The sequence below is a fragment of the Talpa occidentalis genome, unplaced genomic scaffold (assembly GCF_014898055.3).
Source record: "Talpa occidentalis isolate TD23 unplaced genomic scaffold, MPIMG_talOcc4v2.1 talOcc4.4, whole genome shotgun sequence".
In the NCBI taxonomy this organism is placed as follows: Eukaryota; Metazoa; Chordata; class Mammalia; order Eulipotyphla; family Talpidae; genus Talpa; species Talpa occidentalis.
The window spans coordinates 12,613,459-12,627,563 of record NW_023604295.1 but is presented as its reverse complement, the minus strand read 5'-3'; the positions used below and the strand labels follow the sequence as shown (position 1 = coordinate 12,627,563).

General features: G+C 37.6%; 1 protein-coding gene across 3 annotated transcripts in view; it reads left to right on the top strand.

Moving 5' to 3' along the window:
* The window catches only part of GABPA (GA binding protein transcription factor subunit alpha), a 34,342-nt gene that overhangs the window by 4,733 nt on the left and 15,504 nt on the right, over positions 1 to 14,105 (top strand). For all 3 annotated transcript variants that reach the window (XM_037525065.2, XM_037525066.2, XM_037525067.2), the window contains exons 2-5: positions 2,081 to 2,184; positions 6,257 to 6,401; positions 9,306 to 9,390; positions 12,276 to 12,521. In XM_037525065.2, coding sequence (XP_037380962.1) covers positions 2,108 to 2,184; positions 6,257 to 6,401; positions 9,306 to 9,390; positions 12,276 to 12,521 — 553 coding nt within the window. In that variant the 5' untranslated portion in view covers positions 2,081 to 2,107. The remainder of the gene's footprint in view (positions 1 to 2,080; positions 2,185 to 6,256; positions 6,402 to 9,305; positions 9,391 to 12,275; positions 12,522 to 14,105) is intronic.

Sequence of the window (14,105 nt, the reverse complement as noted above, 5' to 3'; positions counted from 1 at the left end):
AGTTACAGGAGATATTCAGTACTTTTAAAAGTAGACTTGTGTGAAATCTAAGTGCTCTGAACATGTCTAAGGTAGGCCAGGTTAGCCTGTGTTCCGTGGGTTTGGTGTCTTACACGCATTTTCAACATACGCTGTTTTAACTACTCATGGTCTTTTAGGCCATTATCGGTCAAGGAAGAACTGTATCTAATGGAGAAAACGAGGTTTGAGTAGACATCAGAGAAGGGAGGGATTTAGCTAAGCAGACATCTGGGGGGAGTCGGTACAGAGCCAGCTACACAGCAAAAGCAAAGCCATGGGCCAGGAAGATCCAAGGACTAGCAAGAAGGTCAGTTTGGAAGGAGTCAGAACAGTAATGGGGTGGGATGGGGGTAGATAGGACTTTTTGACCATTGTGAATTCTTTACATTTTATTTTGTTGTGATTAATCAGTTAAACAAGTGCTGTGAAAAAAGGATCACACTTGCTGTACTGACGGAGAATAGCCTGTCCGGGCAAGGGCACCCACAAAGGAAACCCTGCGGGGAGGAGGCTGTGGCGGTATTCCAGGCCAGCCTTCGTGGTGCTCTTGTACCAGCAGATGCTGCTCTATGGAGCCTGTCTTTGAATAAACCATAGTCAGACATACTTAGGATACTGTATCCTTCAGTTAGTGCACCTGGCATGTGACATGGAGCCACAGGCAGCGTCACCTCACCTTCGGAGAGTGTGCATGTGACGATGGGCTCAAAGTAAGATTGTTCTCTGGTAAAGACTAAAGCATTTGAATGCAGTGCTGGACAAATAATGGTTGTTAATTCTTTGTTTTTTCAAGTCTTCTAAGTGGGAATATAGACGTCTTTGCAAATATTGGAATGCTGCATTTAGAGGTCCGTTCCTTACAAATCAGAGTCAGAGTATTTAGCTATTACTTTTAGATTGACAGTAGATTAGAAAACTCTGGACTGAGACTATATTTGATGTTCAAAGAAAAATACATTGACCTACCTATAGTGAGATAGTTAACAACTTGGAACTTAACCTCAGAGATGGTCACAAAGAAATACCAATAACATGCAGTTAGCTTATATATGACTTAGCATTTAAAAAATTATGGTTTTGTATCAGTGATAGTTTATAGTAGCCAAGTAATCATCGTGCATGAGAAAATTAAAAGCTAAAATAGTGGTTTGTTTAAAACATACAAAAAAATCATACTTGAGAAAATGAATCACAGAAGTCTAGTGTGTAATCAGGGCAGTAATGTGCATATTTGTAGTGATTTTGTTACTTTATTTGACTGTTTCAGAATATTGTGCTGGCATTTTTAAGATAGTTTGTAGACAGATTTCTAACCAATTAATTGTATTACTTGATCAGTACAGTTGGTCCTCCATCTGCCAACTTCCTCATCCAAGAATTCAACTAATCACCATACTATTATGCAGTAGTATCTATACTGAACATGTACACACTTTTTTCTTTGTCATTTCCTGAACGATACTGTATGACAACTACTTATAAAACATTTATTTTGTTAGTATTGTAAATAATCTAGAAATAATGTATACAGGAGGATGTGTATAAGTTATTTGCAAATACTACACTATTCAATGTTAAGGACTTGAATATGATTCTGGAACCACTCCCCTGTGGATTTTGAAGGCATAATGTACAGTGCTTTGCAATGAGTTCTGCTAATAAAGTACAGCTTTTAGCTGACAATTACGGTTAATTTCCATGTTTTTTTTTAAGCTGCAAGTTTGAATATGTTAACACTGAGTTGCTATAATCCAGTTAACATCACCTTTTACTTGAGTTTGAGGTAATTTGAATTAACTTATTAACTGAGATTAATCAGAAAAACATCCCAGTAAATCAGTGAAATGAAGACGTGTTTATCAGGTTAATCAATGCCATTTAAACAAAAATTACTTTATAAATAGCATTTGTGGATTTTCTTTTGTATGTGAAGATCACCTCTTTTACTTATTTGCTTTGATTTACTTATTTTTCTCTGCTTTTATTTGAATGTCTGCTTCTTGTGCATTTCTATTTATACAGGTAATTTCAAAAATGTCTTAAAATTTAACTCTTTTAGGACTGAGCTTTTGAAATACTTTCAACCATGACGAAAAGAGAAGCAGAGGAGCTCATAGAAATCGAGATTGATGGAACAGAGAAACCAGAGTGCACAGAGGAAAGGTTGGTGTTTCTAAATTTACTTTTCATATTATCAGCATACCTAATTAAAAGGAAGAATCAAGCTATTGTTCTTTTGAGACCTCTTGTTTTGTTTTTTAACTAGCCTCAGCATTTTGGGGGATAATGCACTGCTTATTTCCTTTGACTTAACTGTGTTTTTTTTTTTATAAGTTTTTTTTTTTTTTTTTAAAGATTTATTTATACAAGCACTGGGTACAGTCAGAAGCGCGAGAGGGTGAGAGAATTCACCAGAGCCAGAGCGGGGAACAGAACAGGCAGAACGATGAAGTACACTGCTCAGGGGAGCAGCGGGTGTGGCAGGAGAGGTCTGCATGCCATGTGGGACTCTCGCCAGAGGCCGGGGATCGAACTGGTGCTGCAGAGGCTGTGGGCAGCTTCGCAACCCAGTGCTCAACCGCTGCGCCACCCGGGCAGGCCCTGACTTAACTATGTGTATAACTAGGTGGCAATTTAAACAAAAAGTAATGATCACAGCTGAAAGTGATCATGTAATTGATTGTGGTGGTCCTTAATCCTAGAGTGCTGTTTGATTCTGTTTCTTTTCCATTACTTTTGTTTAAGAAAGAATTTACTTCACAACCTGAATTAATTTAGCAAATACTGTAATTGATATCAACTAATAACTGTCGCAACACATGAATAAATGTGATAGAACCCACCTTGGAGAGACCACATTGTATTTGAGGAGACATACAGGCATCAGCAATTATATGCACAGTGCTAAACATATCGTACAGTGACAGGGTGTTAATAGGCAGTGGTAATGAGTTCAGAATCCAGGGAGAGAATATGTACTAATCAAGATGTGAGAGTCAAGAGGAAGTTTGTGGAAGGTAATGACTAACAGTCCATACTTTGCTGTATAAAGCAAGAGATGAGATAATATGCAGAAAATAAAAAGGTACTAAGTCATAGTAGAGGTCTTCTGAGAGTAACAGACTTGTAACATTTGCATTGGGAAAGGACAGTATTACTAAAGTTGAATAGGGCAGCCACTGCGAAGCTGTCTGCAGCCTCTGCAGCACCGGTTTGTTCCCCGGCCACCCACCGACGAGGGTCCCACTTGGCACGCAGAGCTCTCCTGCCGCCCGCTGCTCCCCTCAGCAGTGTACTTCGTCACTCTGCCTGCTCTGCTCCCTGCTCTGGCTCTGGTGAATCCTCTCACCCTCCTGTGCTTCTGACTGTACCCACTGCTTGTATAAATAAATAAATAAATCTTTTTAAATAAATAAATAAAACCTTAGATTTTTAATAGAGTTTTTCAATGTTTTATTATCCTAGCTTCTTCAGCAAAATTAAAGCTGTATATATATAAATTATAATATTACAATATTTACAATAAATTACAATATACAAATATGTATATAAATTACAATATGCTTATTGTAATTTTCAGATGTGTGCCTATACACACAGGCATTCATTCAGTCATTTATTTATTTATGTAACAAATTGACTCAGAATTTAGCAGCTTAAAACCTTCGCCACTTCTTATTGCACAAAGTTTCTCAGAGTCAAGAATCTGGGAGCAATTTAGCTGGATGGTTCTGGCTCAGGGTGTTCATGAGCTTCAGCTAAGCTGTCAGTCCAGGCTACTGTCATCTGAAGAAGTTGACTGGAGCTAGCGTAACTGCTTCCAAAATCACTTGGGAGTCCGGTGTAGGAGCAGTTACTTCTTCACTACATTGGCTTCTCTCTGTGGCTACTTGTGATATGCTGCTGGCTTCCTCTAACACAATTGGTCTGACAGAGAGTATCATCAGGATGGAAGCCACAGTATCTTTTTTTTTTTTTTTTTTTTTTTTAAGATTTATTTTTTATTTATTTATACAAGCATTGGGTACAGTCAGAAGCGCGGGAGGGTGAGAGAATTCACCAGAGCCAGAGCGGGGAGCAGAGCAGGCAGAAGGACCGAAGTACACTGCTGAGGGGAGCAGTGGGCGGCAGGAGAGGTCTGCGCGCCATGTGGGACCCTCCTCCCGTGGCCGGGGAGCAGCCGGGGATCGAACCAGCGCCGCAGAGGCTGCGGGCAGCCCCGCAACCCAGCACTCAACCGCTGCGCCACCGGGGAGGCCCCACAGTATCTTTTTAAATCGTTTAAGAGTCAGTATTACCAATTCTGTCTCAGTCTTTTGCACACTCAGTCCACCTGCAGGGAGAAAATGGTAAAAATGAAATGTTGGTTAGATGAGGCTCATTTGGGCCATCTTGGAGCCTGACAGACACGTATTTATTAGACACACACACAAATGGGCCACACAGCCTAATGTTTTCACTATTTGGGATTTATAGAAAGCCTTTGCAAATGTCCTGTGTTAAAGATTGTCGTTACAGTGTCATCTGGGCAGTAGCTGTAAAGGGAGCAGTTGTTGCTGTTGAACTGTAGCAGGTTGTTGTGCAGGAATATGTAGATGTGAGATGTGCACATTTTTTCAAGGGATAACAGTGGTGGCAACATAATATTTAAAAAATTGTTAAATGTTGAGCTTATGTAAAATAGCCCTTTAAAAATCTTTAGGGCCTCCCCTGGTGGTGCAGGAGGTTGAGTGCAGCGCTGTGAAGCTGTCCGCAGCCTCTACAGCATGGGTTTGATCCCGGTGGCTGGCGAGAATCCCACATGTTGGGGCAGACCTTTCCTGTCTCGCCCGCTGCTCCCCTCAGCAGTGTATTTCGGTCCTTCTGCATGTTCTGCTCCCTTCTCTGTCTCTGGTGGATTCTCTCACCCTCCTGTGCCTCTGGCCTGTATCCTAGTGCTTATATAAGTAAATAAATCTTTAAAAAAAAAATTAAAAAAATTAAAATCTTTAGTAGCATCTGGTTCTATTAAAGAATTGTTCAAAAAAAAAAAAAGAAGAATATAACCTTTGGTGTAGCTGAAGAATTTGGTAAAAATATGTAGCCAAAACACACAGTTATTTTACTCTAAATAGTAACAACTCACTATTATTTTAAAATAATTTTTATCACAATTGGTCTGTTGTATAATTTTTAATTTTTTTGAAGAAATTTAGGTTATACACAATAAATTTCATTGTATATCATACTTGAAATTTCTGTAAAAATGGAACTTGACAAATTTTTTTTTAAAGATTTATTTATGCATACAAGAACTGGGGTACAGGCCAGAGGTGCGGGGGGTGAGAGGATTCACCAGGGACAGAGTAGGGAACACAACAGGTGGATTGACTGAAATACATTGCTGAGGGGAGTGATGGGCAAGACAGGAGAGGTCTGCTGCGCCATGTGGGTAGTAGCTCCCTGGCAGGCCAGAGGCTGCAGATAGCTTCACAGTGCTGTACTTAACCCCTTGCGCCACCAGGGAGGCCCAGAACTTGACAAATTTTTAATACATACTGTTTTTGACAACTGCAAATGGAATTTAAGTTATATTTAAATTTAAAATTGTGAAACTTAATTGAATTCCAGATTCACCAATTCAGCAACTTCTGTTTGGTCCCATATAAGAATTTACAAAAGATACTTTACTTACTTACCAAAGACTTTATCCAAGGAATTTTTTGTTCCATGGAGTTGAAATATGAAATAATAATACAAAAGAGTCCTACCAGAGTTTTAAAGGAAGAATATGATTATGCTTTGCTGATTATGACTAGTGGTTTTCAGATTAAATTAAATAGAAAGTATCATCTATCATGTTTTCATATCTTAAGAATTACATTTGTTAAATTTGGGTAGACTATTGTCCTTTCGAGGCCAAAAAAATATCTTCACAGTAACTTGGAAATATACCATGAACATACCATCTTAAATATTGTATATGCTGCATTTATATTTGTATACACACATATGAATATACATAATGAGATATTTTTGCAAGGGTACTTTATAAATTTTAAGGTAACATTGCTCTGTGCAAGTCAACATTGTTTGTCAAAACTATTTGGTGATGAGCCTTCCACTGTGAATAATGTCTGTGCAGAAATTAATTTCAAAGGTTAGAAATGCTTAATGTTGAATTCTGTTTTGAATATATTATTTTTTCAACATACAGGATAAAAACTTGTTAACCATTATGTTCTTTAACATTTAGCATTGTAGAACAAACTTACACCCCAGCTGAATGTGTAAGCCAGGCCATAGACATCAATGAGCCAATAGGCAATTTGAAGAAACTACTAGAACCAAGACTACAGTGTTCTTTGGATGCTCATGAAATTTGCTTGCAAGATATTCAGGTAATTTTGGGGGGTGGGGTTTATATTTTTGTTAGTCTTTTAGTGTGTAGCTCTAGCTTTTGTAACTAGATTTGATCTGTTTTATAAAATTTAAGCATTTTAAAATATTCAGGAAAATTTCATTTAAAATTACATATTAAAGATGGAGTGCTTAATCAGACATTTTTTATTTTCACAAATATAAAATGGGAAGTTTAAATAAATTTGAATGAAAGCTTAAGGTAATGGAAAGCACTAATTAACTTTTAACTTCTTTGTGCATCAGTTTCCTCATCTTTCAAAACAAATTAGTTGACCAAATGATCTTTATAGTCCTTCCTTTATCTGTTCCAGTAGGAAGTTTTGGATAAGAATTGTATTTATTTTTTATTTTATATATTTTTTACATCATTCTTCATATTTGTACTGTGTATGCTTTCTCATCTCGGTTATAGTCCCTCTGAAATTTCCACCACCCATTCACCCATGTACCATCACCATAGTCCCTTGTGCTCTTCCCACACTTGTTTTGATCCTACTCCCCCCTCCCCCCTATAGAATGACTGGTTTATAGTTGCCTGTTGATTTTGATATTTATTATTATTTTTTTGTGAATAAGAATTTAGATACCAATGTATGTATTTCTTGGAGTCTATTGCCATGGGAATTTAGTTGTGGTCGTAGTATAACAATATCATATTTTCAGTATATTTATAGTCATGTTTTACGGTGTTCTTTTAAGAAAATTAACATTTTTGTGTGTAAAAAGGTAGTAGACTGGATAGGATTACTCAGGTAGATTTTCTGGACTTTGAAACATACTTACTAGAGTTTTTAATATTAACTTACACTAGTATATAATTGTGTCATCTTTGGGGTTGTTTTATTCTGTGCCCGCCCCTCAATGCATTAATGGAATAGCTTATTCCATTAAGTATAGAACTTCTGTTTTAGTTTTTAAAAAATTCAAATCTTGTTCATCTATAATTTTTAAATAAGATTTTGATATAGAATAGGTTGAAATTGTTTTAATGAAATGTGTGCATTTTAGTTGCCATTCCAGTGGGAGGCTATTGCTCATCTAGAACTAGAGGTTGTAGGTAGGCCTGGTAATATTATAATTTTAAGATATAAAATTTTTCTTCTTTCCACTGTGAGAAGATTAATTACCACAATCATTTTGGAAGATACTCTGGCATGTAGTGGCTATCAACATTGAATGTGAAATACATAGTAGTTCCACCCAATGAATTGTTTCTACAAAAATCCTACATGGTTGTGCATAGTAGCTCCAAATGTTCCAAATTTTAGATATTCCAAAATTAGATAAATTCCATAGATTGGAATTCAAGCCAACCCTTCAAAATTGGTGAATTAGAGATATATGGGCAATTTATATTTAATGAAAAAAAATTTCAGAAAATTTCTAAATTACCTCATTTAATCTTTACATTAGTCTCTAAATTGGGATCTTATAATCAACATTCTGTCCATGTAGACAATGAGATTTAAAGAGTTTAAATCGTTTGCCCAGTGCATTCTTACAGGGGGCTGCCGTGGCATTTGACTCTGAAACTTTCATTACTAATCCAAAGCAGACTTTTAAGAATAACTCATCCCTGGATTTACTTGACTTTTTACTCATATGCGAGATAAAGGGGAGTCTGGATTTAATTTCTTTTTTTTTTTTTAAAGATTTATTTATACAAGAGCCAGCGTACAGACCAGATGAGCGGGAGGGTGAGAGGATTCATCAGAGACAGAGAGGGGAACAGAACAGGCAGACTGACTGAAATACTCTGCTGAGGGGAGCAGCGAGCGATATAGGAGAGGTCTGCCTTTGCCATGTGGGTAGCTCCCCAGCCAGCGGGGATCGAACCAGCAATGCAGAGGCTGTGGACAGCTTCGCAGCGCTGCGCTCAACTGCCCGCGCCACCAGGGAGGCCCTGGATTTAATTTCTTAACTAATCTTTCAACTCTAGCATTTGTTGCTTCTTTTATAATACCTGATCTAAGCTAAACAGAATGAAAATATGACCTGCAAAGTATACCCCCTGACAAGTTCTTAATAAAAGTTAAATAAGTGGAAATAGACACAATTAATTGTGTCATAGAATTCAGAGCCAGCCTTGGATCTTGGACTATTTTGCTTTTCTTCCTGCCCCCTTTTCCTCAAAATAGTTTGCAGATACCAACTTCTTTCCTTCTTGGCAGTTAGTGCAGATGTGTATTTAGAGTCAGAGTGCTTGCTGCTTTAGTAATGCTTTTGTATTTTCAGGTAAATGCTGACTTGAAAGCTAATGGGGCAACAGCTGAGTTGCACTTCTTTGAGGAGTGTGACCCAGAATCAAATACCATGCTCGAGCTTTGTCCTTCTGCCAGTTCTTAGTGAGCTAGCTAGTGTATGCAGTACCTGAGAGGTCAGGTAGTAATGTCGTAACCTTATTTGTTTAAAGTTATTATAATTTTATCAGCTGTGTGATCATAGATTTAGAGTTAACCTGATCTTAAATGCTTGGCTTTGGTTACCAGGGAAATAGGAAAAAAAATTATGTTAGTATATGTATATAAATTTTCCTCACTAATTAAGCCTTGCATATTTATGACAGATAGATTGCATTCTCTTCTACTTTAAATATATTTATAGAATGAACAGTTGATTTTTGGCATTATTTAAAGTTCTAGACTGCAGAGAAATCACAGCTAGAGAAAACCACCACTTAAACTCAGTTGTTTATGTTTTCTTTAATTACTACCATAGTGGCTAAAATATTTTCAGCTTTGGCAAATATTTGAATATGACAACTTGGATAATTAAATTTTTATAATTACTATCCCTCATCAATTAAGTCTTATTTATACATCCATTTATTTTAAGCGAAATGATTGCATTAAAATAACGTTACCCATTTTACCCATGTTTAGCTGGATCCAGAGCGAAGTTTGTTTGACCAAGGAGTAAAGACAGATGGAACTGTACAGCTTAGTGTACAGGTAATTTCTTACCAAGGTAAGTTACTTTCAGTGTAGTTATTTAAAAGTTTAGCTCATGTTTTTCTAATATGGGAACTCAATTTTATAAATTTTCAGTATTGCAGATGTTTGAATTACTTACTGTGATGTTATAACCAAATATCCATGCTTTTGGTTTAATTATTGCATCTGTCAAGGTGAAGCGGGTAGTAGAACACATCTTTTTGAGTTTAAAGAGGAAGGTGTATATTACACAATAATAAACATTACAGTAAATAACAGAATCACAGAGAAGGCTGCAAGAACAGTATCTAGTTGACTTTCTAAGAATGCCTCAGCCGCACTGCGAACTAGACTGCCAAAGAAGGTGCTGCCCTGCAATGCTCTGGAAAATGCCAAATCCGAGACACTGCTGTAGCTGTCAGCTTAGAACTACACTGCGTTTACAATGAACACACTAGCAGAATAGATGCCATGTGCCTTTTTTTTTTTTTTTAAAGATTTATTTATTTTATTTATACAAGAACCAGGGTACAGGCCAGATGTGCGGGAGGGTGAGAAGATTCACCAGAGACAGAGCAGGGAACAGAACAGGCAGACTGACTGAAATATACTGCTGAGGGGAGCAGCGGGCAAGACAGGAGAAGTCTGCAGCGCCATGTGGGACCCTCGCCAGTGGCTGGGGATCAAACTGGCACTGCAGAGGCTGTGGACAGCTTCACAGCGCGGCGCTCAACCGCCTGCGCCACCAGAGGAGGCCCGCCATGTGCCCTTTTGTCACCTCCTAACGCATTTTTAAATAGAAGCTCATATCAAATGATTCTAGAGCCAAAATTGCATCTGAAACCCTAGCTACATAGAATCTAGCTTCTTTAGTACACAGAGGCATTTGCAAAGTATGTTGAGTACCCAGTCGGTCTTATCAGTCACAGTATTTTACTAATCCTGTGTAAGTGTATGAGAAAGAAAATTAGGGAACAGTTTTTTGGTGGGTTGAATTTTAGTTTTTAAAATGTGGCTGGTTGGGATTTCTAAACAGCGTTTTAGACTGATTTTAATCTCTAAACCTATGTTGCTTAATTGCTCCATGAAAGTCTGTTTAGGAAGAGTAGACTTGATGAAATTCGACTGAAAGGCTAAGGAATAAATTTTAGGAAAAAGCTTTTTCAAAAATTCTGATTATTTTATTCATGTACAGTTGATCTTTGAACAAGGAGTGTTAGGAGCACTGACATCCCTACTCCCACCCTGACTTCTGCAGTTGGTTGAATCTATGAATGTGGAACCCAAAGCTAGAAAAAAATCCAAGTATAGTTGGAGCCACACAGTCAAACCCATGTATTTTTTTTCCCAAAGATTTATTTATTCATGCATACAAGAGCTGGGGTACAGGCCAGAGGTGTGGGGGTTAGAGGTTTCACCAGAGACAGAGTGGGGAACAGAACAGGCAGAGTGACTGAAATACATTGCTAAGGGGAACAGCAGGTGAGTCAGGAGAGGTCTGTTGTACCATGTGGGTAGCTCCCTGGCTGGGGATCAAACTCATGCTGCAGTGGCTGCGGATAGCTTCTTAGGTTGCGTCTTAACTCCTTGTGCCACCAGGGAGACCCCTAAAGGTCATTTGTATATTTTTAAAAAATGTTTTGTTTTTACACTAATGAATAATGATACATTTCTTTATAATATGTTAGTTTTTCATGGATGGTTGCAGTTGAGTTTTGCTTTTTCTTCAACAGCATTTTGGTTAAATTTGATCTAGATTAACCAAATCAATGAGCAAACAGTAACTGTTAAGTACTATAATTGTTTCTTAGAGCTGTCATCTTAATAGAAGTATCTGAAGTTGTTTCTTAAATTGTTTATTCTTTTTTGGGTATCTTAACGAATTGGGTTTTCATTCACTTGAAAATGAAAATAAGAATTTTTTGGTGTGAATTTAACAGACTCAGTATCTTCATTTGTTAGACATGTACCTTGCCTTTTAAAAAGGAGAAAGCAGTCAGTAAGTAGTTTAATTTGCTTAGAAGGACTTTTTTAAAGTCTTGAGGCTGGGTAGCTATCTAATGATGCACTTCCTAGTCTAACTTCTATTTTCTATTCCATGTTGGTACTGTTTTTCAAATGTTTATAGGTAGGTGTGTGTTAGGGGTGGGGTAGTTTTTAAATTAGACTTAGAGAAGAGTTGCAAGAGTAGTAAAAGATTCCTGGATATCCTTCACTCAGACTGCCCAGATGTTAACTTTCATTATATTTGCTTTATTCTCTGTTCTCAACTTTTTTTTGTATATTAAAGAATTAATTGCCAAAATAATCATCTTCTATCCCTAAATATGTCAGCATGTGTTCCGTTCCCCCCCCCCCAAGATTGATTGATTGATTGATTGATTGATTGATTTATACAAGCACTGGGTCCAGTCAGAAGCGCGGGAGGGTGAGAGAATTCACCAGAGCCAGAGCGGGGAGCAGAACAGACATACGGATGAAATACACTAAGGGGAGCAGCAGGCAGCAGGAGAGGTCTGCACGCCATGGCCATGTGGGACCCTCGCCCGGCGGCTGGGGATCTAACAGGCACTGCAGAGGCTGCGGGCAGCCTCGCAACCTAGCGCTCAACTGCTGCGCCACTGGGGAGGCCCTGTCAGCATGTGTTTTCTAATAACAAGGAGTTCTTTTACATGACCATAGCACAGTCATCAAAATCAGGAAATTAATAGTGACACAATACTGTCAATTTATCCACCAATGTTCTGTTAAACTAGTCTGCTTATCATTTAATAGGAGTCTGTTAATTCTTTAGACATACTGATAAAAATATTTTAAATGGAGCTTGTTCTATCATTTGAGAATACACAAGCTAAGTAAAATTTTATTTTTCAGTTATTTTCATTTATGTTTACTTTTGTTTTTTAATTCACTGCTAAGGAATTGAGCCAAAGTTAAACATCCTTGAAATTGTTAAACCTGCGGAAACAGTTGAAGTAGTTATTGATCCAGATGCCCACCATGCTGAAGCAGAAGCACATCTTGTTGAGGAAGCTCAAGTGATTACTCTTGATGGCACAAAACACATTACAACCATCTCAGATGAAACCTCAGAACAAGTGACAAGATGGGCTGCCGCCCTAGAAGGTTATAGGAAAGAGCAGGAACGCCTTGGGATACCCTACGGTAATAAAACACATAATTACATATTCTACATAATTGCTTGTTAGGTGGAATAATAAGAATTGAATTCGGCATAGAAAATACTAGAGTGAATAAGTTACTTCTTTTATATGTAGAATTTTTAGAAAAAATGTTAATTTTCTGTATCTTTTGTTGGGTAGAAGGACTGTAATGTACATGATGGATAAATGGTGTCATGGATCTGGGGATAACCAAGAAATTAAAAATAAAATAACTGTCCTTGGGCTATTTACAGTGTAGCAGGGGGGGAAGATAGAGAAAAGAGATAATTGCCATAAAAGGTACATGTTTTTAAAGTGCCATTAACTTGTATGCAGGAAACCTGCTATTAGAATCTCCGAGAGATCATAGTGGCCTTAGGGGACATTGGGGAAGGGCTTACTATAGCCAAGCGATTGGACAGAGGAAGAGATTCCAGAAAATATGCAGGCAAAGCTTACAAGTAGGAGGAATGTACTTGACCAGTAAGATTTAGTGGGTAAAGAGTTATTCTCTAGCATTCTAGAATGGTTTATCATTATAGAAATGGCGATGGAAAATAAATGTGGTATGTGGTATACATTAGAGCAAGTAGAGACTAAAGGAAAGATAAACAAGATCTTAATTATTGTAGTTTAAGTATGACTGGGTGGCAGTGTCAAGGTTAACCTAGTCAGGGTGATATTTATGGAAAGTAATGAATGAAAACAGGGATGAGAGCAAACAACTAATTGATGGATTATGTGTAATTAGAAAGGAAATTTAGGTATTGATCTGACTTCTCAAATTTGGGTTACTAGGGCAATAATAATATTGATAAGAATTGACTATAGCATCATTACGTATTTAGTGGACTGCATATGCCAGGTACCTTGTTATCAGTGGTGTGAATGACAGACAATTCATGCCTTCTAAAACTTAGTTGGAAAAGTAGGGGTGCCTGGTATTGGAAAGATTTTTCAAGGAAAAGTGCTAATAGTACTTGATTTTGGAGTATTAGTACATATTTAACTGGAGATAGTCAGAAAATAGTTTCAAGGTCACCAAGATTTAGACTGCAGACAAGATGTTTTCTGGTCCTCAAATTGATTTTGAATAACCAAGACAGTATCTGTGTTCTCTGATGAAGAGAGAGAAAATGGAAAAGAATGCAACATAAAAGACTGGTTCCTGGACCTTGTAAGCATTTAGGGTTGAAGAAAAGGAAGAGAACATGGAAAAGTTGAAGAGAGAAGAGGGAACTAAGAACAGCGTATACTGTTGAAGAGAGAAGAGGGAACTAAGAACAGCGTATACTGTCACTGAAATTGAGAGTTTTAGATGGTCCTAAGTCCCAGTGCTGAGAGAGTCAAAGACTGCCGACTGAGCAATATCTATTAAATGTGGCAGTCAGAGACTCATGGGTAGATTTAGATGAAAGTAGCTGTGGAGTTGGAGAGATAGCTGAATTAGAAGAAATGAGTAGATCTTATAGAAATGGGGAAAACTAAATGGTAACTTTGATGGGGGGCAGGGGGAAGAGTGTTGGGACAATAAAGAAACAATGTTGAAGGGTCAAGGGCTGGTGGTGTATTTGTGGATAAAATG